The following is a 23018-nucleotide window of genomic DNA, read 5'->3' as shown; positions in this document are numbered from 1 at the left end:
AGACTCACTTGTGGGGCTCACAGATACCCATTTGTGGGACAACCCAAATTGACTCCTGTATTCTGAATGCAGATTCACAAAGCCAGATAGGGACTGATTATATTTGTTGTAATATAACAGGTGCTATGGTGTAATGATTTTATTTGCAAAGTGACAGATAATGTATGACAACAATGTGGCATGAATGACTTTGACAGGCAGGGTATGTCTCAGCTTAAAACGCTACAGCAGTACAGCTGCAGCACTGCTCTTGTAGCTCTTCAGTGTAGATGCTCACTACAGTGACAGGAGCGGTTCTCCCATCATTGTAGTTAATCCACCTCACTGAGGCTATGTAGAAATGACAGTTTATGTTAATACAAGTTATGTTGCTTAGGGGTGTGAATAAGACGCCTCCCTGAAAGACATAAGTTACACTGACCTAAGTGCCAGTGGAGACAGCGTTATGTGGGCGGGGGACTTCTCTCACCAACATAGCTACGGCTCCTCGCTTGGGCTGGATTAATTAAGCGAGCGGGAGAGTTCTCTTCCATAGGCTTAGAGCATCTGCCCTAGCAGTGCTACAGTGCAGTGCTGTAAGCTATGTAGTGTAGCCATGGAGTGCTGCCTACACTGGGGGTTAGACTGGCATAGCTATGTCTCTCAGGTGTGGATTTTTCACACCCCTCACAGGTGTCGCTATGCCAAGGTAAATTTTCAGTGTAGACCAGCCTGTATTAAAATATTCCAAAAGATAGCAGTAAGTCCAGTCTTTTTGGAGTTGCCCAAAATCTGCCTGACTGAGGGAGGTGTGTTTAATATGCATTAAATGTTACAAATTTTAGTTTGTAATCTTCTTTAGTTTAAAGGTGGTGGGGGGAAGAGATTGTCTGTTTGTTTATGACGCATAGAGAAGTCCTGAACGGTTATTGGTGGGTTGGCTATCCAAGAAAACAACGAGGAGTCCGGTGGCACTTTAAAGACTAACAGATTTATTTGGGCATAAGCTTTCGTGGGTAAAAAAACTACTTCTTCAGATGCATGGAGTGAAAATTACAGATACGGGCATAAATATATATTGGCACATGAAGAGAAGGGAGTTACCTTACAAGTGGAGAACCAGTGATGACAAGGCCAATTCAGTCAGGGTGGATGTGGTCCACTCCCAATAATTGAGGAGGTGGCAATACCAAGAGAGGGGAAATTACTTTTATAGTGAGCTGGCCACTCCCAGTCCCTCTTCAAGCCCAAATAGATGGTGTTAAGTTTCCAAATGAATTGTAGCTCTGCAGTTTCTCTTTGAAGTCTGTTTTTGAAGTTTTTTTGTTGTAGGATGGCTACTTTTAAATGTTATTGAATGTCCAGGGAGATTGAAGTGTTCTCCTACTGGCTTTTGTATGTTACCATTCCTGATGTCTGATTTGTGTCCATTTAGCCTTTTGCGTAGAGACGGTCTGGTTTGGCCAATGTACATGGCAGAGGGGCATTGCTGGCACATGATGGCATCCAAGTAGTAAACCCTTTATCCTCCCAAGGACAGGCGTGTGTTTAACATTAGAAATCCAGAGCCTTGTTTTTCCCTGCAAGAGTCTCTCTGAGAGCTTCTGATTAACCCAGCCAAAGCCAGGGGCTCCCCATGCTGCTCTGAGGAATCCCCGGCCCCGTGCCACCTATGACCAGAACAGTAGCTTGCCCTTAGTAGGTCATAGCCATAGAGACTACAGTTCCCAGCTGGCAACACGGCTGAGACTACAGCTCCCATCAGGCCATGCTTTACCCAGAAGGAAGGGAGTGTGCCGCGCTGCACGCTGGGATTTACATTTCTGCATCTAAGAATTCGCGTAGTGGAGCGTTCTTCCTTACAGCTGCGCGGGAGGATTTCTTTCCGGGCTCTGATTGGTCGGCGGCGGGCGCGCTCTTATGACGTCACTTCCGCTGCGAAGGACGCTCCGCGCACTGTTTTTTTTCTTTGGCGGGTTAAACGAAATGGCGGCCGCGTTAGGAAGCGGGAACGGCGGCGAGAGAGGGCCCCGCCGGAGACAGAAACCCTCGGAGTAGAGACGCACGATTCCTCCGGCCCCGCCCCGCGCTCCCGGCCCTCAGCATGAGCGTCTGGGAGAAGGAGCATCTCTGGCTCTACCTGCTGGCGCTTGGCTTCGAGCCGGGAGCGGGAGCCGCCGCCGCTGCCGGGAGGCTCAGCATCCACCTCAGCCTGGGCGTGTGAGTGCAGGGGGGAGCGCCCTCAGCCCGCGCGTGCGAGCGTTTCAGCCGTGACCACCCCCATCCACACGCAGGGTCCCCAGGCTACTGCGAGCCCGGACGCTTCCGAGCTAGTGCTGGCAGATTTGGCGGGCCGGGGGGGGGGGGGGGGGGTCGGCGGGCCGGGGGGGATCCCTTGAGCAGGAGATGCCTTGCGTGGGTATTTCCTGACCTGGTCACCTGGGAGCATCACATGCGGCCCGGCCGGGGCTGCGGGGCCGGGGCGCAGACGCTGCACAGTAGGGTTACCATATTTCGTTTTTCCAAAAAGAGGATGTTGTGGGGGTTGGGGGAGCTGAAGGGGGTATCTGCGGCGGGGGTACTCACTGGATGTGGGGAGCAGTATCACTTCCTAACATAGTGGCAGGCTGGCACAAGCCCAGGACATGTCAGTCAGTGCCTTCCTGTGGGGCCCCCTGCTCAAGGCTGGGTGCCAGCGCCTTGGTGGGCAGCTGTGGATGCTGGGGAGGGACCAACTGCGAAACGGACCAATCGAGGTTCTTTCTGAGCTGCTGCGTTTGCTCTGAAAAAATCCAGAAATTTCCTGTTTGAAAAATCTGCACAGACAGAGGATGGATCCTCCAAAAAGAGGAAATAGCCAGAAAACCCTTGACTATGGTAACCTGCACAGGGCCTGGCTCTTCCCCAGTGAGCCCTACCCATGACAGATGGTAAAAGGGGGTGGGGCTTCCATTTTGAAGGCAGGGTGGGGTGTGTCCGTTCTAACACAGTGGCTTCGCGAAGCCTGTCCCTGACTTGCTGTGGCAGCACAGCTCTTTCACCAACCCAGCGTGGAGCTAGCTGTCCCTGAAATCCCTTCTGTTGTGGGTATCGACCAGCGAAATGTGATGTTATGCATGTTATTGTTCACTGGTTTATAGAAAGGCCTTTCACATGGATCAGTCAGACTTTACAGTGCCCTGCAATGTATCTCTGGTAAACAAAATGGACTTTTTATTGGGTCGCTTCTCACTACAAGTGTACATTATATTTGTCAGAAAAAATGAGGTCTGGAAATAGCAACAACTCTTGCTGTGTGGATTTGACACAATTGGATGCAGTTTATATGGAAACAGTCACTTTGGTAGTGTGTTGGCATTGAACTGACATAACTCTGCTTTCAAGACAGAATAAACTCTTGATGGAATTGTCTAAATGTTATTAAGGAGACTAGAATGCTGCAGATTCCTTCATTGGATTAAAAATTGTTAAAATAATCTGGAAGGGTTCTGCCAAATTTGCAGACCAAAGAATTTGAGGGGTTTTGTAGTCTTAAATTCACATACAAACCTTAAATTAGTTTGTTTGAATGCTTAAATGTCAATTATTTTGGTTGTTTTCACTAACTACTTTATATTTATCAGGAACATGTTTGACAAGCCAAACAAGGATGCTTTTCATGTGGTTGCGCGCTTCTTGTTTACTAAACTGGATCACTCACGCTCAATAGAGATCTTCCGGTACGCACAATTTTTGTGTAATCAATAACAATGTTCTGTACACACACCCAATAGGAATAATCACTGATGTAGTCTCTGGGGTAGAGGTAACCTGTTTGGAGATTGCGTTACAAAACTACCATCTGTGTAGGTTTCTCACACTTGGGTTACAGCTTCTTAATGCATGACAGACAACTTACCTAGCTCAAATTTTTACGGCAGTAGTCGTAACGTAGACCATTTTGGGGAAGTTTTCACAGAGATGGCAAAAGGCACATCTCTTCACCCTCTAGCCAAATATCAAGTATCAGGTTCAAGCCATAGAGCCTCTCAGTGAAATGACAGGAAGCATTTTTTTAACATGGGCAAAAGATTTTCCCTAATCTGGTTCTCAGGCAGCCAAACTGTTTTATCAGAAACTTTCTAAAAAAAGAATTCTGTCTAAAACAGACACCTGGCATGGAAAATTTCAGCCCAAACAGCTGGGCAAAGTTATAAGCAGTTGGAAACAGGGCCTTATAATACAAAAGGGCAACCTTAAATATAGGTGGCACTACCAGCTCTGGCTATAATGTATTTACTATGAACCCTTATAGCAAAAACCTGTGCATGTGAACCATTTCAGTGCTAGTCATTTTAGAAAACTTCCAGGTACCCTTGGATCATAGTTTGAGTACTGTTACTTCTTTCCTCCCTTATCTTCCTCCTAAAAGGAATCACTACAAATCTTAGCATTTTTCAGCTACATACTTAAATAGGTAAATTAAATTATTTACGAATATACTGAAACTGACTTTTCTTCTTTTGGAATGGAAAGATTTTGTTGCCCTCCAGCGGATAAAAAGGGAGATGCTGAATTCAGGAAGCAATGCTGTGAATGGCTAAAAAAAATTTCAGTAAGTATTGGCAAGAATGAAATGATCGCTGCAGGGAATTCTTGTCTGTTTAGAGTACCACATGTATAAGTAGCGTTTTAGGTTATTAAACAAAGTACCTGCAACCAAAGAATAACTCTAACTTTCCCAAGTACAATATATGGCATAGATCAATTTTTTTAAACTTATTTGAACTAAAAGTTACAGCGTGGTATGGTAAAGCTTAGACTGCAAAGCTGATACATTTGGGCTTCATGCATGCAAAAAGCTATAGCCATGCACTTAGTTTTCTGTGTATTTCATGCCTCAGATAAACCTATAAGTGAACAGGCTTTCTTAAAAGGTAAGTTGGGAAGAGTTTATTTCAACATAAATATTGTATGTTTCAATTAATTACAGCCATTGTAGAAGACATTGATGTTGAGAATGCAATTTTACTGATACAAGAAACTTTGCAGCTGTAGAATATTAGTCTGTCTTGGGTAAGGGCAAAGCTGCTAAAGTTTAAACAAGCTTCTTGAATTGAAATGATAATCAGGCCCAAAGCAAAATTGGTTCCATAACTGTATCCTGGATCTTTCCTCTACATTAGCTTCTGTCTAAATGAGGTTCTGCTAATCATGGCCTTCATGCTTGAGGGTTTCCAGTATGTCACAAGATCCTAACCCCTTTCCATAATGTCAAGTTGGGTGAACTCTATTATGCAAAATCATTGAAGAAAAGGAAAAAGTAGTCAGCGCCTTTGATATGGAAAAGAAACAGTGGCTAAAGTATTTTCCAGGACACTGTAATTGGAATAGAGCACTTACCTTTTAAGGGGTTGGGACAGCAGAGGAAGTCTAACGGGTATCCATAACTAATCCCAACCATAGTCTTGAAACAATTTGTTCCCATCCCGGAGATGGGGAGGAAGGGATCCAAACTTTCAAATTACCATATCACAACTGTCTGTTCTTTTGACAACACATAGACTGGGTTTGCTTCAAAGTTGTGTAGCAGCTAAAGACCTTTATGCCATTACAGTGTCCTTTATATTTAATTAAATGTGTGGTAGTTTTTGCTTTGACAAAATCACTTCTTCGGAGAATTTATTAATAGTAGCCAATTTCATTTCCTTAGGATGAATGTGGAAACAGCTTTCCCCCGGTTGTAGCCTCACTATTTCTTTCTCCTGGTGGTCCTAAATTTATTCATCTAATGTACCACTTTGCAAGATATGTAATAGTGCAACATATGAAAAAAGATTCTGAAGGTAAGTTTTTGTTGCCTGTTTATTGATTCATTCGTAGTATGTGACACAGTATGTTTTTAGTTCCCAGAAACGGATGATTGTGGTCTCACTGTAGTTTCTTTGAGTAACTCCAGCTCTTATGAAAAGCTGCCTTAAGTTAAAGGGACACTGTCATCTTATCTGTATTTTTCTATCGTTAAAGTAATTGTTTACTGTAACTGAAAGACCAGCTTTTTGTAGTTGGGTTTCTAGGCAAACCTGACAGCGCTTTGTGCGTTTATAGTGGGGTGGTATCACCAGTATAGTTAAGATGGTTCTTGTGGAAAGAACGAGATGAAATTTATATGTGACTTTTACTTAAAAAACTGGCAGGGGGAATTAGTTTCCCTAAAACTAGTTTAATCACTTTCTGAAATTGACTAAGTTGAGTTTCCATCTGAGCAAACTTAGTCAAACGCAACCAAATACCCCTCTGTTACATGCAGGTACTGTGAAGTAGAGGAACCAGTTTCTTCATGCTCTTATGAGATACTGTGTTAGTGTTTCCTAATCTGGGGGTGAATAGACAACATATTAGTCCAAGAAGGGTAGTGGCATGAAAGGTTATGTCTACACAGCAAGCAGAAACCCACAGCAGAGAGTCTCAAAGCCTGGATCAACAGACTCGGGATTGCACTACAGTGCTAAAAATAGCTGTGTATATGTAGCTTTGGCCTGAAATGTAGAGAAGGGGTTGGGATTCAAAGCCCAAGCCCAAATGTCTACAGCAGGGATCTCAAACTCAAATCACCACAAGGGCCACATGAGGACTAGTACATTGGCCCGAGGGCCGCATCACTGAAACGTTTTCATACAACAATACAAAAGTGTAGTCAAAAATGAAGAGTAATACAGTATGCTATTAAAAGTCAATGTATTAACTTCTTAAAACTGTAATGCGAAGAGGGGTTTTAATAAAATATAAACACTCAGTAATGTACCTCAGTCAAATGACAAAACACGCATTTACTTTTAGAATTACTTTGGTTAAAGCCCCCCTTCTGCCCCACCCCCACTCCACCCGTTCCATGAGGCCCCGCCTCTTCCCACCCCTTCCCCAAATCCCTGCCCCGGTCCTGCCTCTTCTCCGCCACCTCCCCGCTCCTCCCTCCTGGAAAGTCCTAATGGGAAGCGATGGGAGGTAGGCGGAGGAGCAGGGATGTGGTGCGCTCAGGGTGGGGGGAACGGGGGGTGACGGGAGCTTGGCTGCCGGTGGAGTCGGCGCCTATGGCGGGCCGCAGGAAATAACTCCGTGGGCCGTGCGTGTTTGAGACCCCTGGTCTACACAGCTATTTTTAGTGCTGTAGCATGAGTCCAAGTCTGTAGACCAGGGTTCTGAGACTCGCTGCTGTGGTTTTCTGCTTACCATATAAACATACCCTCTTGTACAGTATGCTGGAAGGGAAAGGTGTATGACAAACTAGTCCTCCTACTCCTCCCTACCGCATTGCAAAAGTGCTCATGTAACAGCAAGAAAGTCAGCAGGCAGGGTCTTAAAATCTGTCTTTCCTTCCCAGCTCCAATAGTGGCCCTTGCTGCAGGGGCACTTTTCCTCTACTCAGCTCAGATAAGCTTGGGCAGGAAAGCTACTATCTTCTCTGTTCTGATGGCACTCTTCACAGCACATGTGGGTTGGCTCTATGGAGTCCCCAAGGAGCAATTTTCCCCCTTTCCAAGGAGCATGTAGTCTTCTGGTAAGATGGTGAGGGAAGAATGCAGAAAGAACAAATGTACCCTGAAGGGGAAAAAGGCGAAGAGAAATGGATAAAAGGGCAAGGTGAATAGGGGCCATATATGTTGATCCATCCCATCTAAAGAGATGGGAACCTCTGTTTTATATTTTGCATTTAAATTAAATCACCTAAATTAGAAACATGTCTTATTACCTATAATTTTGACGGCACATTTTGAACTTTCTGTTTAACTGATTTATATAGACACCAATATACATTTTCCGGAAGCTGTGAATTCAAGGCCTCGTGACTCATATAAGGCAGCAGCAAGATACAGGGTGGCATGTATTAGATTTTTACAGTCTATACAAAGGGAAGATTTTGTAATTCGAGAGTACCAGAGAAAAGCACAGTAAGTAACTCTTGTGGGGGAGGATATTTTTAATTGAATGTCTTCATAAACATTACTTATTACATGTGTGGCAATATAGATAAAGACATTTCCAGCTTATAGTAACATTTTTGCAAATGTCTTGCCTACTAGTATTAAGAACTTCCAGCTTTTTGCAATTGACAACACTATGTGCATATTAGTTTGAATTCTTCCCTGTATAGTCTTGCTGTTTTTGTAGACCTTAACACGTAACAGCAGAGAGAAATTTTAAATATTAAAATGTGATTATTCATCCACCAAAATGGCTGGAGTACTCTGGGATGGGTATAGAGTAGACTTTAAGTTAAAGTCACTGCTGTTTAAAAAACATAGTAATTATGTTGTGGTTATAACAGCTGTTTGACCTCTGAGTTTATCAGTTTGAGATATGCTTTATCAGTATCATGCTTTAGTTGTCTTACTAAATTATCCTCTTCGGTCTTCACCTGGGACACATCCAGTCTCTTCCTGCTGGGGAATAATTAACATCCCGACTTCCACTGAGTGACATCTTTTCAAAGCTTCCTCTTCTTTATTTTTCCTCTTCCATCAAAAAATGTTAGAATACTTGAAGATCCCATTGTACTTCTGAAAATCAGGCTATTTATATATAAATGGCAAAATAAAAAATCAAGTTAGGCTGCTAGGCTCTTGGGTCTTGAAAAGTTTAGCCACTGCAGCTATGTAAATCCCAGTGCTCTGGCTCCTAGTGGGTACTAGTCAATTAGAACATGGGTATTTGTATGCCAGATAGTTGAGAAGCTGTATATTAACATGTAAATTGGCCCTCAGCCATAATTTAAGTACTAGGATAGCTGAGAAAATAACATTTCTAGTAACTATATCATTTCTGTAGCTACTGAAAATTATATTTCAGTGTAATGCAATGGAAGACAGTCAAACTTTCAAGTCTTTGGTAAGATCTTTAGGAAAGATCTTGCACAAAATAACTTGTGTGAGCCTATACATAGCGCTGAAGCCTGGCACAGTTCACTATCTGGATATTCAGGTTGGGCTTCATATTTTCCAATGTCAATGGCCATTAGAATTGGGATATCAGAACAAAAATGAAAGTCTTCAACTTGATATAGTAACTCTGTTTTGCTTATTTGTTTTTTTGCAGATTATTGACTAAACAAATAAGAGACCCAAGATCTGAATGTGCAGAGCTGCACAAACTGCTTCAAAAGTAGGTATTCCTTCCTAACTGTTCTTCAGATTTATGAAGTTAAAGGCAGACTATTGTAAACTTTAATGGTAGTTTCATCATAGCTAACTCAATTATCTATTTTTTTAACTAGAATGGAGCAAAATAGCCAAAAGCAAAGTAACAAAGCAGAGAGAGTTCAAAAGGTGAGGATTTTCTTCTTGATGGCAGATGGTTGACTTTATATTTTTTTTAGTTAACATACCTCTCCACCAATTACTCCATCCCAGATACTGCTCTCTACTTCAAACATGCTAGCGTTCCTCATCTAACGTTATGCATTTGTGGTCTTTTAACCAAGATAGTGTGGCAAACATTTGAGCCATGACATTTTTTCCCTCCCCCATTAAGGTTCGCTCCAGGTGGGCATCTGTAATGGAAACACTTACATTCTTGGAAAAGGAGAAAGAAGTTGTAGATTCTGTTGTTGATGGTCACGTGGACCAGTATGCTTTAGATGGAACTAATGTCACTATCAACGTTCCAAGGCTGCTGCTTGACAAAATTGAAAATCAAATGTACAAAGTATGTGATTCTTTAAAGTACCTAATACTTGTCTCTTCATGTTTGTGCTTTTTATTCATAGAACTCCTAGTTGCCTTACAAAAGTGACAAGTGAAATTATTATCACTTAATGGAGCTGCACTTCTGTTTTGTCATTTGTTATGTGCCCAGAGTAACGCAGCATACTTCTCATAGACCTGGGAACATGCCTTGATTAGTGTTGCATCAGATGCCAAGTATTCTTGCGTAGCTGGGGAGAACGAATAAATCTGATCTGATTATATTTAATGTTCTTACTGTAACCTGCCCTACAAACATGCACAAATGCAGTAATGATATCATGTTTGGGTGAAGGAAAGGCCTAGATTACTTTTGGAAAAACACGTGGGGGAATTTCTAAGACATATATGGAAAACATGATCTTTCCTCAAACTTAAAAAAAAAAAAAAAATGTTTAGAGAGGGAGATGTTGGTCATTGTCAAAATTGAGGAATAAGGAAAAGTAACAAGACAATTGGTTGGGGGCTTATTTTCTTCTACATTCAAATGTGCTTGTAGGTATTGAGGTAAAATGTCTTGCAGTATGGTGTTACAAATATTCTTTATTTGAAGTCCTATTTCAAGTGTAAACATCACTAAAGCTATTAAATCAATAACTGCATTGCTAATCCCATATTAAAATGAACACTTAAAACTAACTTTATTTTTTCTGATTACATTTTGCATTTCACTCTGCTTGGACAACAAAACTAGACTGGTCAGACTCATGCATTGTGTATGTTGCTGTTCAGGTTCATAGAATTGCTGGGTGGTTACAAACTGTGTTCGTTAAAATGTTTTCATTTCATGTTAATATATAACCCCTCTAAGCAGCCTTAATTTTCTGGATCTAAACCAAGGGGAGTATCTCTTAATTTAAAAAAAAAGTACAGATTGATAATCATAAGAGGTTTTTTGTATCCCTATACTATACCTCCTCATAGAAAAAGTAGCGGTCTAATAACTGATGTATCTATGTAACTACTAATCAGTTTTCTTTTATTTTCAATATTTGAAGTTGCATATAGGAAATGTATATGAAGCTGGAAAACTCAATCTGTTAACAGTCATTCAATTATTAAATGAAGCATTGAAGATTTTAAGATATGAACGTCAACAAGTTGACCATGAGGCACTAAAATTAGATCTTCAGTATATTGAAGGGAAGACCAAATTTCAGAATAAAATTTTATTGGGTCTGAAGTCCATGAGGTAAACTCTCTTAACATTTTTTCTGAGGCTCTTTATGCTTATTTTCTTGCACAAGGGAAGCTGTAGTCTCCTGTGTCCCCCTTCCAAAATAACACAACACTTCATATTTTGGCCTTATTTGCTTTACTTAGAGAACATGCTGATATCAGCTCTACTCTTGATAGATATTTTGGCTGACAAATTCATTGGTGTTACTTGGGGTTTTACATCTACAGAGGCATCTGCAAACTTCAGCATTTCCCCTCTTCTCTCTTTATGAGCAAGCCAGCTTTGCTCCTGGCTGAAAATGGAGGTTGGGCATCTTAGTTCAGTGATGGTAGTGAAGGATTCTTACTCCTTTGATCTTAAATGATAGGTGAGAAATCTATTGTACTGGCTAAATTTTAGCATAGTAAACTGAAATTAAGATTTTAAATCTCTTGTATTCACCCTTTAATTATTTTAGGTATTGTGTTCTTTAAAGACTCTAATGACAGTGTTTTAGTCATTTATCTATGCTTTCTTTGCAAAGCTTGTATTTGGTATGTAAAACTGGTTTGTAAAAAAGAAACAACTGGACACTTAAGTGGGCGATACTCTAGAACTCTGTCTCGTTAAATTTGAGTGACTATATATTTATATTATCTGACAATTGTTACAAGATAAACAAAACCAGCAACTAAATATACTTTATGATAGCACAAAGTTGTCCATCCCAAGCAATTGCAACATACCCAGGGAAAACATCTGATCTCTATCAAAGTCTGCTTTTTATGTAACATGATTTTACTTCCAGTACAGATACTTAAGGTCCGTTTGTTTTTTAAATGTTGCAGGCACAAACTGAAGCGAGAGGATCACGTGTCCATAGTGGAATCAATTGCTGAAAAACAAAGAGATTGGGATATGAAGTGGGAAAACTTCCTTGGCCAGTCTCCCTTCAGTTTAATTAAAGATCAGAATCCAGTAAGTAATATGAGCTTTTTGGAGAAGTTAGAGTATGGCTGTTTTCTGGGGTTGAGAGAGCTGAAGCAGACTTTCTAACAAATATATAGCTGCAGTAGAATCCTTTTAATGCTTCCAGTGTACCAGATATTAAAAATGTTCTAGCCTCTTTAGACTTTTAAAAATGAGTAGGTGTAAGTTTAGTTCAAAGTAGACATGAGTCCTTTATGATAACCAATCAAAGTTGGTACCCTTATAGGTAATTCAAAGTTGGTCCCTTCAGGTCAGGAGTGAGTCGTAGTAGCAAGTCAGTGGGCAAACTTGCATAGCAATTACCTCATGTAATTCTCTGTAGTTAATTTTCAAGTGGTATTTGTCTTTGAGCATAAAATGTACTTTATAAAATTTGACCAGGTAAGTTTTTAGTCTATTTCCAATGAATGAAGGATAACGGTTTCATAGCATCTGCTAAACACTTTCTTGTAATCTCACTGTGTCTGGCCTTTAGTTAAAAAAGTTGCATCACTTTCAGTAGTGTCAAATATTACTGATCTGAAGTCTTTCACAAAAAATAACTATTTAATAATTTATTTTTATTTTGAAAAGGTACTTGATTTGTTACCAGCTATGTCTCCTCTTTCTTTCGATCCTGCAACAGAAGAGGCTTATAAAAGCAGCGTCTTCTGTAAATATCCAGCATCAATTCCAGGTGAGTAAATTGGATAAGGTTTTTGGTTATCCCTAGGGTGTTGCATGGCCTGAAATGATTCTCTGCTTGCCTTTGATACTCCAGTCCTCAATAGATCCTTGTCATGGCAGTCTTCTTCTGACAGATGAGTGCTGAGGAATTTTTTTTTTTTTTTTTTTGGAGCCTTTCAGTACTGCTTCTTGTGTCTGCCAAAAAATAAGACTTTCTTGTTCATGGAGGAATAAGGAAACTTGGGCTGAGAACCCAGCTCTTATCAGAGGAAAACTGCTAATATGTCTAAAACCTGGATTTCAGTGCCACTTTCATCTCACTAATGCATGGTGAGCGTTTAAAGTATATTGTCTCTTGCAATTGTCATGAGCCTTGTTTCTCCCCCACTTAGTCAACTTTTTTTTTTTATTATTAAAGTAAAACCCTTGTGGGTCCAGCTATTAGATTTCTAACTGCAATAACTTAAACCTGTTTCTAGTAGAAACATTCATTTTTAGGCTGGATAGGTAACACTACAAAAACCCAAGGAAGTCTCAGAATTCTGGTAACACTTCCATAGCATGTATGTTTGCCTTCGCTTTCTTGCATGCAGATTCCTGGCTGGAAGTTCTTTTAATTTGCAGTTTTTAATAATTCTAGAGAACCATCCTGGTTATTACTCTGCCTTTGTGATCTGTCTGTTGCATTAGCACAATATGTTTTTAAGTTGGTTAAAATTGTGTTCACTAACATCCATTTCTACAAAGAGCTGCCTGCATATTAACTGTAGCTAACTCCTAGAGCTTAATTTAGAATATATTGGCATTGTAAATGTAGTGATATAATAAGAGGTTCTTGTGGTTGAAGTGGCATTATTTTTGATAGTTTTTTTTTAAATTAAGTTATCACTTGGGTTGAATTTTTATGCCTGCAATGAATCAAAATACTGAATTTCTGTTAATTGAAGAGCCCTTGTACTAAACTGTGTATGTCTTTGCTATTGTTTGATATCTGCACACTTTTTCTGCCCACTAGCTTCGTGCCGTAACTTATTTTCTGGTATTGGCAAATCACTGTAGAGTACATAAGGGTTTTGTTAAATTGGCATTTTGAATAGCCTTTTGAACTTGTCTGCTTATAGCACTCCTAGATCTAAAATTGTCACCTCTGGTCCTTTATAATCAAAGAAAACAGACCAGGCAAAAAGTGGTAACAAATCTCTTCCATTCTCTATTCTAGATACGCCAAAAAAGGATTGTCAAGCAAATGACGATAAGAAAGAGGATGCAGCAATGGAAAGTATAATGGACACCACATCTACAGGAAGGTATGATTAAAAAATGATCTTGGACCATTTAATACATGAGTAAAAGAGGTCAACCGGTGCAGACGGTTACTTTCCTCATTAAGATTCTTTCTCTAAACACTTTCTTCTATGAAGCTTTTACATAATCCCTACAAAGGATGAAACTATATAACTATCCCTATCTTGAGGGTCCAGAGTTGCATGGCAGATGTTTACCCTAGTTGGTTCTCTATGGCATTTTAGAAGGTTGTATTTTTCATGGATCCACATAAGGACTCATACAAACACCTGAAAGCTGTTATGTTTGAAAAAATAAAGGGAGTAAAAATTTCAACAAATTTTGACTAGTTATCTCATTCCTAGAAATCAGTTCATATCATTTGCATCGGAGTTCTCTTCAGATTATCAAAGCAGTTAAAGCTAGACTTGTGTTATAGTGAGCGACTTTATGTAACTTTCTGAAAATTCCAAGAAACTAAATGTATAACATGGACAAATACCTATGTTATAGAAGGTGGTAAAACAGGTAGGAATACTACTATACATAATTAGATTACTTGCTTCCTAGTGAGTGAACTGAATTTTAATAGCATAGTTTTTAAAAGAGAAATAGGTAAAATTACTTAGAAGCAGTGATGGTATTTAGTTTAGTTCTTCTGCTTTGCCCATCAGAGCTGACTTAAACTTGTACTAGTAGCCAACTATCTGACTTCATAAAACACCTACAATACAATTCAAATCCACAAGCACCAAAAGGCTTACAGGCAGGTTACTTAACACTTTCATGTGGTGTGACAAGTGAACTGAAATACATTGATACTAAAATGATGCCCTTATCCTTCAACCGTTTGCTGTAGAACTCAAGTTGATCTCAAATTCCCAATACAAATAATACACTTCTCTTTATATAAAGTTCCACTCTAGAAGTATGTGTGGGAGTTTCATATTTATTACTGCTTGGGAGACTGATACACAAATAGGGCTAAAAATTCGCTCTAATTGTCACAAGTCCCTCCCTATAGTAAAACTGCCTTCTGATGACCGGGATGAATTGAGGGAAATCATAACGGACAGATACGGGGCAGACAATATACTGAGCTTCATAAGACTTATATGCAGCATGTTTGGTTTAGTTTCAATAACTGGAATCTTGTCTGTTTTTAGGATGCTCTCACACTTGCAGTCAGCTACACAGAGCTTTCTCACAGCTGAACCCAGCAGTGTGGTACTTGAAAAGGTCAGTTTTTAATAGCTTAAATTGTCTTTGGAAAAAAATTAAACACTTGAGAAGTTTGTATTCTGTCTGCATTAAGAGATTGCAAGGTAAACTTGACATACTTTCCTGGGTCCTGCTGGTAGATTGAAAATGGTTATGATGTTAGCAGAGGATTCCCCAGGCATTGGGAAAATCGCCAGGCTGCATAGCACCTGTGATAAGTTTCCAAGCCCGACTCCCAGCATAGGAAGTGTCTGTAAAACACCAGTAATATCTGGTTGTTGGAACAGCTCCTTCTGGGGGCTCTGAAATGGCAGCACAACTTGAGCACCATCCATAGGTCCAATACTAAATTATGCTTCAGGGTTTGCATGGTGGTCCCAGGTTGAGGAAGGTAAGTATGGTCTAAAAAGCACCTTTGCTGCATCTTGGCTGCACTAGGCACAGAAAGGGCAAACCCAAGGGCTTGCTGTTATCTCATAGACTTTAAGGTCAGAAGGGACCATTATGATCATCTAGTCTGACCTCCCGCATGATGCAGGCCACAAAAGCTGACCCACCCACTCCTGGAATATCTATATGCAATGCTTTACCTACGTAGGCATGCTTTGTGTCCACTTAAAATCTGACTGGAACAAATGTTTTTTTCAGTGTTTGATTTACTATTTGATTAAACTAACACTGACACTACAGGTGCTGTGCAGTTTAGTATGGTAGTTCCTTCAGGTTGTACATTTTCACAATATAAGACTTAAAAACTTCTTTATATTCCTTTAGGATGTACATACTACAACTCCAAAAAGGAAAGAACAGTCTGTTTCTCAAAAAATCTTAAAATATGCAGTGTACAAACCTAGACCAATAGAAGCTTGGGAGAACGGAGACACTCATGTACTCCAATCACCAACTGCAATTAGAAGAGAAGATCCTGTTAAGAAAGCACAAGAGCAACTGGCAGAAGAGGTTAGGAGAGGCTTCACTTCTTAATTACACTTCATTCACTAATCCTGATCTTCTAAAGATAATTTGATCTTGGTACTCATTTGTTTATGATAACTGTTCTTATTTAATTGTAGCTGTCTAAGCTTAGTTTTCAGTCCTTTAAGAAGAAAAGGATGAAGGCTATAATTTAAAAGTACACATTGCTCAATTACAGTACAATAGAATACTCTTAATTGGAATATCCTAGTGGGTGGTGGCCTTTCTGATTTACCAGAAGAAAAGTAATGCTGCTGTGCAGGAATCTATGAAGCCCATAATATTACTGGAGAGTGTTTACAGTGCTTGGATATTTCTAAGGTACCTCATTTCTGTATTTGTATTAGATTTCTGTAAGTAGGCCTACTTCCACTGGGAGAGGGCCTAAGCCTGTCCCTCTGTTGCATCTACTGCTGACACTGTGCAGTAAATAGAATAATAGTCAAGTATATGTAGCTGCCGTTGATGGAACAAACTAATAGCCCAGAAGAGGGAGGGTAGAAAGTTTGAATTCCTTTTCTATATCACACAAATATAGAAGGGACTGAAAGCTATTAAGGCAACAAACTATCAGAGCCAGTATAAGATTCATGAAAGCGTACCAACTAAACCATGCTGTTAATCAAAGATTGCTTGTTCTTATTAAGCAGCCGTCATTGGTCTTCCTTGGGAGACTACGTGATTAAGCATACCCTGGTGACATAGAGCTTATTGTACCATTCGTGCATTTTTTTTTTTATATGCTTGACAGAGTTGATGCTTTTCCTTTATTTCACTTACTGAAAGCTTTCTGCAACTTACAAAACTGATCTTAGGTCTATAACTAGTACATATTTTGGCATTTAACTATAGCATCTGAATATTGTTGGACAAACATTTGGACGTGGCAGATGTGTGCAGGCACTTTAAGTCCTTTGAAGGGAATTTTTGTTACAAGAACCTCAAAGTTGTGCTATATAGTGAGATGGAAGACTAAGTGTCTTCATCCCTGAAATGGTGTAGTTAATTGTCAACTGCACTCAAGAATATTTGTTCATTAATAGAATATTGACATCCTAAGTGATTGTGATTTTCCCATAATTGTACAGATTGGAACTGTCAAAGTGAAAGCTTAATACTTCTCTTAAATGCTTTTCATCCAGGACTCTTAATTCCTGGTTAATAATGAATCTCACTTCTTTGTCTCTCAGGGAATCTTGTCTCCATTTTAAAGAAAGATGGGTGAACTAAAGCATGGGCTGAAACAAGTCAGTGGTAAATTAGAGAATAGAATGCAGAATTTGATTTCCAGTCTCATATTCTGACCAGGAAGCTTTCCGTTCTTTTCCCACTTCCTCACTTTAAAAGGCGCATTTTCCATAATCTCACACTCACACACACTTTAAGCAAGGGTTGTGGAACTCCTAGAGCTCTGGAGTGGGTGGAGAGAATGGGATTCATTCAGTGCTATTATTGGCAGGAACAAAAGTTATTATCTTCCTCAACAGTTTCCATTCTCTAACCTTTCTCCTACAGGTTGCAGATGTAGTGGTATCAGAATTGACTCAGGGTGCTGGAGGAAAAGGAATGGAGTTAGATGACCTAATTGGCTCATTGGCTTCTAACCCTTTCTTAACAAGGAAACAGATCCCACGAACTCCAGAAAATCTGAGTAAGTTCTGTTTTCATAATGTAGAGTAGTTAAACTTCAGTGAATTTCTGTTTAATAGAGATGCTGCCATGTTAAAGGACAGCCCCACCCCCACCCCTCCAAACACTGCTCAATCACAATGGCTTTAACTCCTAACAGTTGTCATCAGGATGACATACTTATTATCTGTAACACAACATAGTACCTGTAACAAAATGAACATAGTATGACTAAGGCAGTGTAAAGCAGTGTTTCTCAATGACTGGTGCACGGACTGGTGCCAGTCCCAGAGATCTTCCTGATACAGTTTAGGAAGGCAACAAGTGGTTTCTGGTATCTAAAAGGTTGAGAAACACTGGTATAGAACTCCTATGGCATCACCTCTGCTGTCAGCATTCGGGGCATGGGTGGGAAAACATCAATCGTTTCAAAGGTAGCATGTTTACACTTTTATAAAAGTAGAAAAATAGGTGGCTAAACAATATGGAATTGCACTGAATATGTTCTTAATTTGTTTCAATCTTAGTTACTGAAATTAGAAGCTCATGGAGAAAAGCTATTCAAGCTGAAGATCCTTCAGATACAGAGTTGGCTCAAACTGAAATGGTGACAAAAGAAGCTCCATTGGATCTAGAGTCTGCAATTTGTAGCCGAATAGATTCTAGTATGGCCTGCTTTATGTCTTCATCTCACATGTCTGACCTTAATGTTTCTAATTTACTAGAAGGGAAATCTTCAGTAAGCTGGATGACACCTGCACCTAAAAAGCACGTGGTGGTTAGTCACATCAGTGAATCGCCAACACAGATACCAGCTACAAGAATGACAGATAACGAAAGATCCTGGGAGCTTGGATCAAAACATACTGTTTCAAGTAAAAGTCTCACAGAAAATCTAGAAGAATCTGTCTTTCCAGCTGTAGATAAGAGCATGAATCCTCTGGATAATAGTGCAGAGAGAGATATTAAAACAGATGCTCTATCATCTTATTTTTGTCAGAATTCTTCAATGCATACAACTCTGCCATGGGATGCTTCTCAAATGGTAAGTGGTACTAGTTCTGACAGTCGTGAAGTTATCCAGTTTGGAATACTACATGAGACTCTTCCAGAGGAACTTGGCAACATAAGTCTTAATAGCTCTAAAAGTTTAGAGACTGATGATGAAGTCGAAGGTAACTCAAGGGACAGCAAGTCTTTAGAAAACATAGTGAAAAATGAATGGGCCGCTCAAGAAGGCAAACAGGATTTAGAGTCTATTCGCAACAGGTATGAAGCACTGAAAAAGACAGTTTTTGGAAATGAGGCAGATTCATTTCAGTCACCTAGAAAACAATTTCTGAGGCATAGATCAGAGATAAACCTTACTCCAGGATGCACAGAAACAAAAGAAGTATTTAGTCCTCTAGGAAAACTCTATGCATTGGATGCAGAGTATATCAAGACACCTTCACGCATGTCTCTTTTTGAAAGAAGGCACACTTTTTCTCCACTGATTGCATTTTCTCCAGTTCAAGACAGACTAAGGCCAATGACGCAAAAGAAACCTGGAGACTTCCTGCATAACTTGAAGGGTAAGTTTGTGCTTTTGACAGGATTGTGCCACTATCTGTACATGTGGAACTCTTCACTTCTGGGTTTCCTGAACATAATCTGAGCACTTGGCTTCTGCTTTAGGAGTTAAGGGGAAGAAGGGAACCACCAAGGTAGTGGATTGTTGCCACAATTACAGCTACTGTCATTCTCCCTGGAAGGAGCAATGTAGGGGTGTGTGTGTATCTTATATTTATATAGAGATAGATATAGAGATAGATATAGAGATAGATACATATATCTATATATATAGATATAGATATATAGATACATATATCTATATATATTAAAAAAAAAAATCATGGAAGGAGCGAGAAAGATGTAGATCTGACCTTTGGGTTGTGTGCACTTTCTGATGTCTTAGTCTTTTCAGCAGTGGAGTAGAGGGAGCCTTTTAAACTTTTTAAAAAGTGTATATTCAGGACAGTCATCCTCCAATATACTAGTTTCTAAAGATTTCACATATGCATAGTTTTCCTTTCTTGAAAAATGACACTTCTCCCCAGAGGTGGGTGATTAAATTGATAAAGTCCATATCTTGCAAGTTACATTTTCCAAATATGGAACTATGGGAGTCTTTGCCAGACTATAAACACCAAAATGCAAGAGAGACCTAGGTAATAATACTTACGCTAATGAAACACAACATAGCTTTCCACACCAGAAACAGAAATACAGTGGCACTAGGCATTTACTGGTACACCTGTAAGCATCAATCAGTATACTTGAGTAATTAGTATGACAGGAATTAGCTTTGTAAGTGCACTTGCATTTAACGTGGACCCTACTCAACTGTCAGTCTACAGTAAGTATCCAGGACACTTTCACTTAAATGTCAAATGGAAAAGTTGATAAGTTGAATTTAACAGGTTAATCTTAAAGGGACAATGACAGACTACAAGATTGCAATGCACTTTATGGGGCTGCATCCTGCAACTATCAAGAAACTGAAGATAGTAATGAATGTAACTGTTTGGTTAAGTGGTCCTCCATAAATTGTACTTGCTGTCAGTTAACTTATAAACAGCTTAGATGACACCTGAAAGCTAAATGTCCTAAATGGTTTGGGACCAGATTGCTTATTACAAATACATGCAATGTCATGGAAGGAAATCAAGCAGACACTTAAACTAGTTCTCTCTTGGCCCTGCTTGCTGGGAGCTCTGAGTAATCTACATTCAGTAACATTCTCACTCATTGGAAGTGACTTAAAGATCATCACTCCTGTAGTCCACATTTGATAAGCCTTTTCTCCCTCGGCAGCAGCGGGTAGTTAATATATATTGCTACATAACTGATGCTTTTACATATACTAAACAGCAATAACACTTTAAATTGGCTGCTTACAGGTTGTACTTCCAGTGTTGGTATACACCAGAATCCTCTCTAGTTATTAGTTGCAGCTTCTTTGGTTGTGCAGATATGGGAATTTTTCCTTTCCCTGATTTGGAACAATTGCATCTGTAGGAAGTGTCCCGAAACACTACTGTCTTTTTCCTAAGGCTATCTGGTATGTCAAATTTTTTAATACTATACATTTATATAACAATACATTCTTTTTCTAGAAGAAGAGAATTTGAAGGAGAAACTGGATGCAAAAGAATCATCATCTGATATAAAGACACGTAAAGATGAAGCAGTTTCACACTTAATAGAATTATGATGCACTTGGATGCGTAATGCTTGTGTACTAAACAATTAGACGTATAATTTAAAATGCTATTTGTAATTTACATTTTTCAAACTCATTCTTCCATTTCAGACAGAAATTCTGCCAATACATCGTTAAAATAAGCATTTAAATGTAACCTGGGAAGAAATTTCCTTTGTGTACTGTGTCCATTAAGGCTGAATTCTTTCTTTGGTCATTGACCAGAGGGACTTGGAGATTTTTGACCATTGATATGAGAAGACTAATAGTCAGATGTGTGGAATCAAACATTTTGTTGGATTGTGTGGTTAAGTCATGCACACTGAAACTCCTGAGGCTGACGCGACTTCCTAAAACAGTTCACATTTTAATCTGAAGTATTTAAAAAAAACTAGTCAAGGACCCTGTTGAAAAATGACATTTAACCACGTGCATTATAAGATATCAAGGATATCATTCTTTAATTTCTGAAGTCTAGCAAAATTGGAACTTTAATTACCACACAAATTGTGAATGGACTTTGTAGGAGAAAGAGGATGGATTCTTGTAAAGGCCCCCTCTCCCCAGTTCCCTGTTTGGGGAATGACGTTTGCCTCCCAATCTGACTTGTCAAGTTTATTTTATGGAGGCCCTTTTTCTGCCACCAGCTCTGGTGCCCCAATTCCACAGCAGCCTGGTTCCACTGGTAGTACCCTTGGTTATAGCATTGTTTGTCAGGAGAAATGATGGGGCTATTCAGAAAAGGCCTGGAGACCTTTCCTGCCCTGCCCATTGTAAGCAACTGAAAACTTCTGTGTATTCAGATCAAGGTGTGGGTGTGATTTAGCCTAATTTATTGACTTGCAAGGGAAGAGAATCAATTTGGTAAGATGGAGCACTGATGTCTATGGCCTCACTACTCCACCTTCCATAAACAAACCTCTTGACTTAAAACTCTGGGGACCAGTGACTGTTCAAGTAGAACTAAAGGCAAAGTGAGGAAAGATTTAGGGAGAGGGGAGTCAAGTGGAAGAAAGGCACATGAAGAGTAGGACAAAGGAGTGCTCCCAAACACTGTAACTAAGCCCACTAACGACCAATTAGAAATCCACTTGTGGGTTAAAGTAATTTAGGATTTTTGTCTAACTTTAGATTTCATGTTTGACTTTGTCTTGTGTTTATTTAAACTTTGTTTTTAAATAGTTTATTAAAATGAAAAACAGTTTTCAATCTTGTTACAGAAATATTTAATTTTATAAACTTCATCCTGCAAACCCAGTCTAAGATTTGTCTACCTGTGTTCTAGGCAGTGAAATGGGACTTGATATCTAAAGTGACTCTGCATTACTATGAAATAAAGAGAATTAGTAGCATATTTACTCTAGAAATCATAAACTGAGCTCCAGTCCAGCACTGGGCTGAGGACTTTGTAGAGTTGTCTTTATCATTGTTGAACACCAGCCACTGATCGGAGTATACAAAATGATATGTTTCAATGAATTTCCATTTTAAATGGTCAAAATAATTGACACCAAATGACCAGGATTTGCTGGATAAGGTGGTATTGTAGAAGACAAGCAGGTATTGTTGGAGCAAGTACAGTAAGAACTAGATAATCTTTGTCTTCAGGAGAAACAATTGGATATAAGGTTTTAATTACTAAACATGTTAGAAGGGTTGGATTGTTTAATCATGGAGAAGTTTTTTTTTCCATCAGCCTGCCTATGAACAGACACTGTGGCTGCCTCCCTTCATATAATTCTCCACTGCTATAAAAATGCTTACACAAGTATTTCTTCGCCCTTGTTTGTTTTTTAAAAATCTGCATTCCATGGGCTAGGAAAGATGGAATTTCTCTTCAGCAGTCAATGCAAGAGTGAAAAAATTAAGCCCTTTATACAAGTCTTTGACCTCTTGGGCCCTCCATGTGACTTTTGCATTATGCCTTTGTGATGGCAGGTAAGTTAGCAGTTCAGAAGGTGATGGCCATTTGCTAAGTAAAATGTCATCTTAGAAAAGTATATTTCCATTTTTTTTTTTTGCCATCAACTTTCTCCTACCAGATTAATTCACTAGTCCTACTTTACACACTGAATTCTGATGACAGCTAAGTCTGAATTTGGAAGGCAGAGCAAGATTACTTTCACTAGCTGAAGTTGTTACTATGAAAAAA

General features: G+C 39.5%; 1 protein-coding gene and 1 non-coding gene across 2 annotated transcripts; both read left to right on the top strand.

The window, feature by feature from the left end:
• The first annotated feature begins 1933 nt into the window (after nt 1-1933).
• Nucleotides 1934-22693, top strand: HAUS6 (HAUS augmin like complex subunit 6). Its single transcript, XM_024193145.2, has 17 exons — nt 1934-2199; nt 3603-3698; nt 4495-4573; nt 5672-5804; nt 7760-7907; nt 9052-9117; nt 9230-9281; nt 9487-9660; nt 10697-10890; nt 11706-11835; nt 12421-12523; nt 13733-13820; nt 14964-15036; nt 15793-15978; nt 17509-17644; nt 18150-19196; nt 20781-22693. The coding sequence occupies exons 1-17, from the start codon at nt 2084-2086 to the stop codon at nt 20876-20878; spliced, it is 2919 nt and encodes a 972-aa protein (XP_024048913.1). The 5' UTR covers nt 1934-2083; the 3' UTR covers nt 20879-22693.
• On the top strand, nt 14758-14890 carry LOC112102102. The gene has a single exon (XR_002907717.1).
• Nucleotides 22694-23018: the final 325 nt, after the last annotated feature.

The sequence above is a fragment of the Terrapene carolina genome, unplaced genomic scaffold, assembly GCF_002925995.2.
Source record: "Terrapene carolina triunguis isolate 2854851 unplaced genomic scaffold, T_m_triunguis-2.0 Scaffold113, whole genome shotgun sequence".
NCBI classification, from domain to species: Eukaryota; Metazoa; Chordata; order Testudines; family Emydidae; genus Terrapene; species Terrapene triunguis.
Note: the sequence above shows the minus strand (reverse complement) of the source record. Positions and strands in the feature narration are given on the sequence as shown.

Coding starts and splice junctions, on each gene's coding strand:
- HAUS6 (XM_024193145.2), top strand. CDS start 2,084: ATGAGCGTCTGGGAGAAGGAGCATCTCTGGCTCTACCTGCTGGCGCTT. Junction 9,118..9,229: donor CTGCACAAACTGCTTCAAAA/GTAGGTATTCCT, acceptor TTTTTTAACTAG/AATGGAGCAAAATAGCCAAA. Junction 15,037..15,792: donor GCAGTGTGGTACTTGAAAAG/GTCAGTTTTTAA, acceptor ATATTCCTTTAG/GATGTACATACTACAACTCC.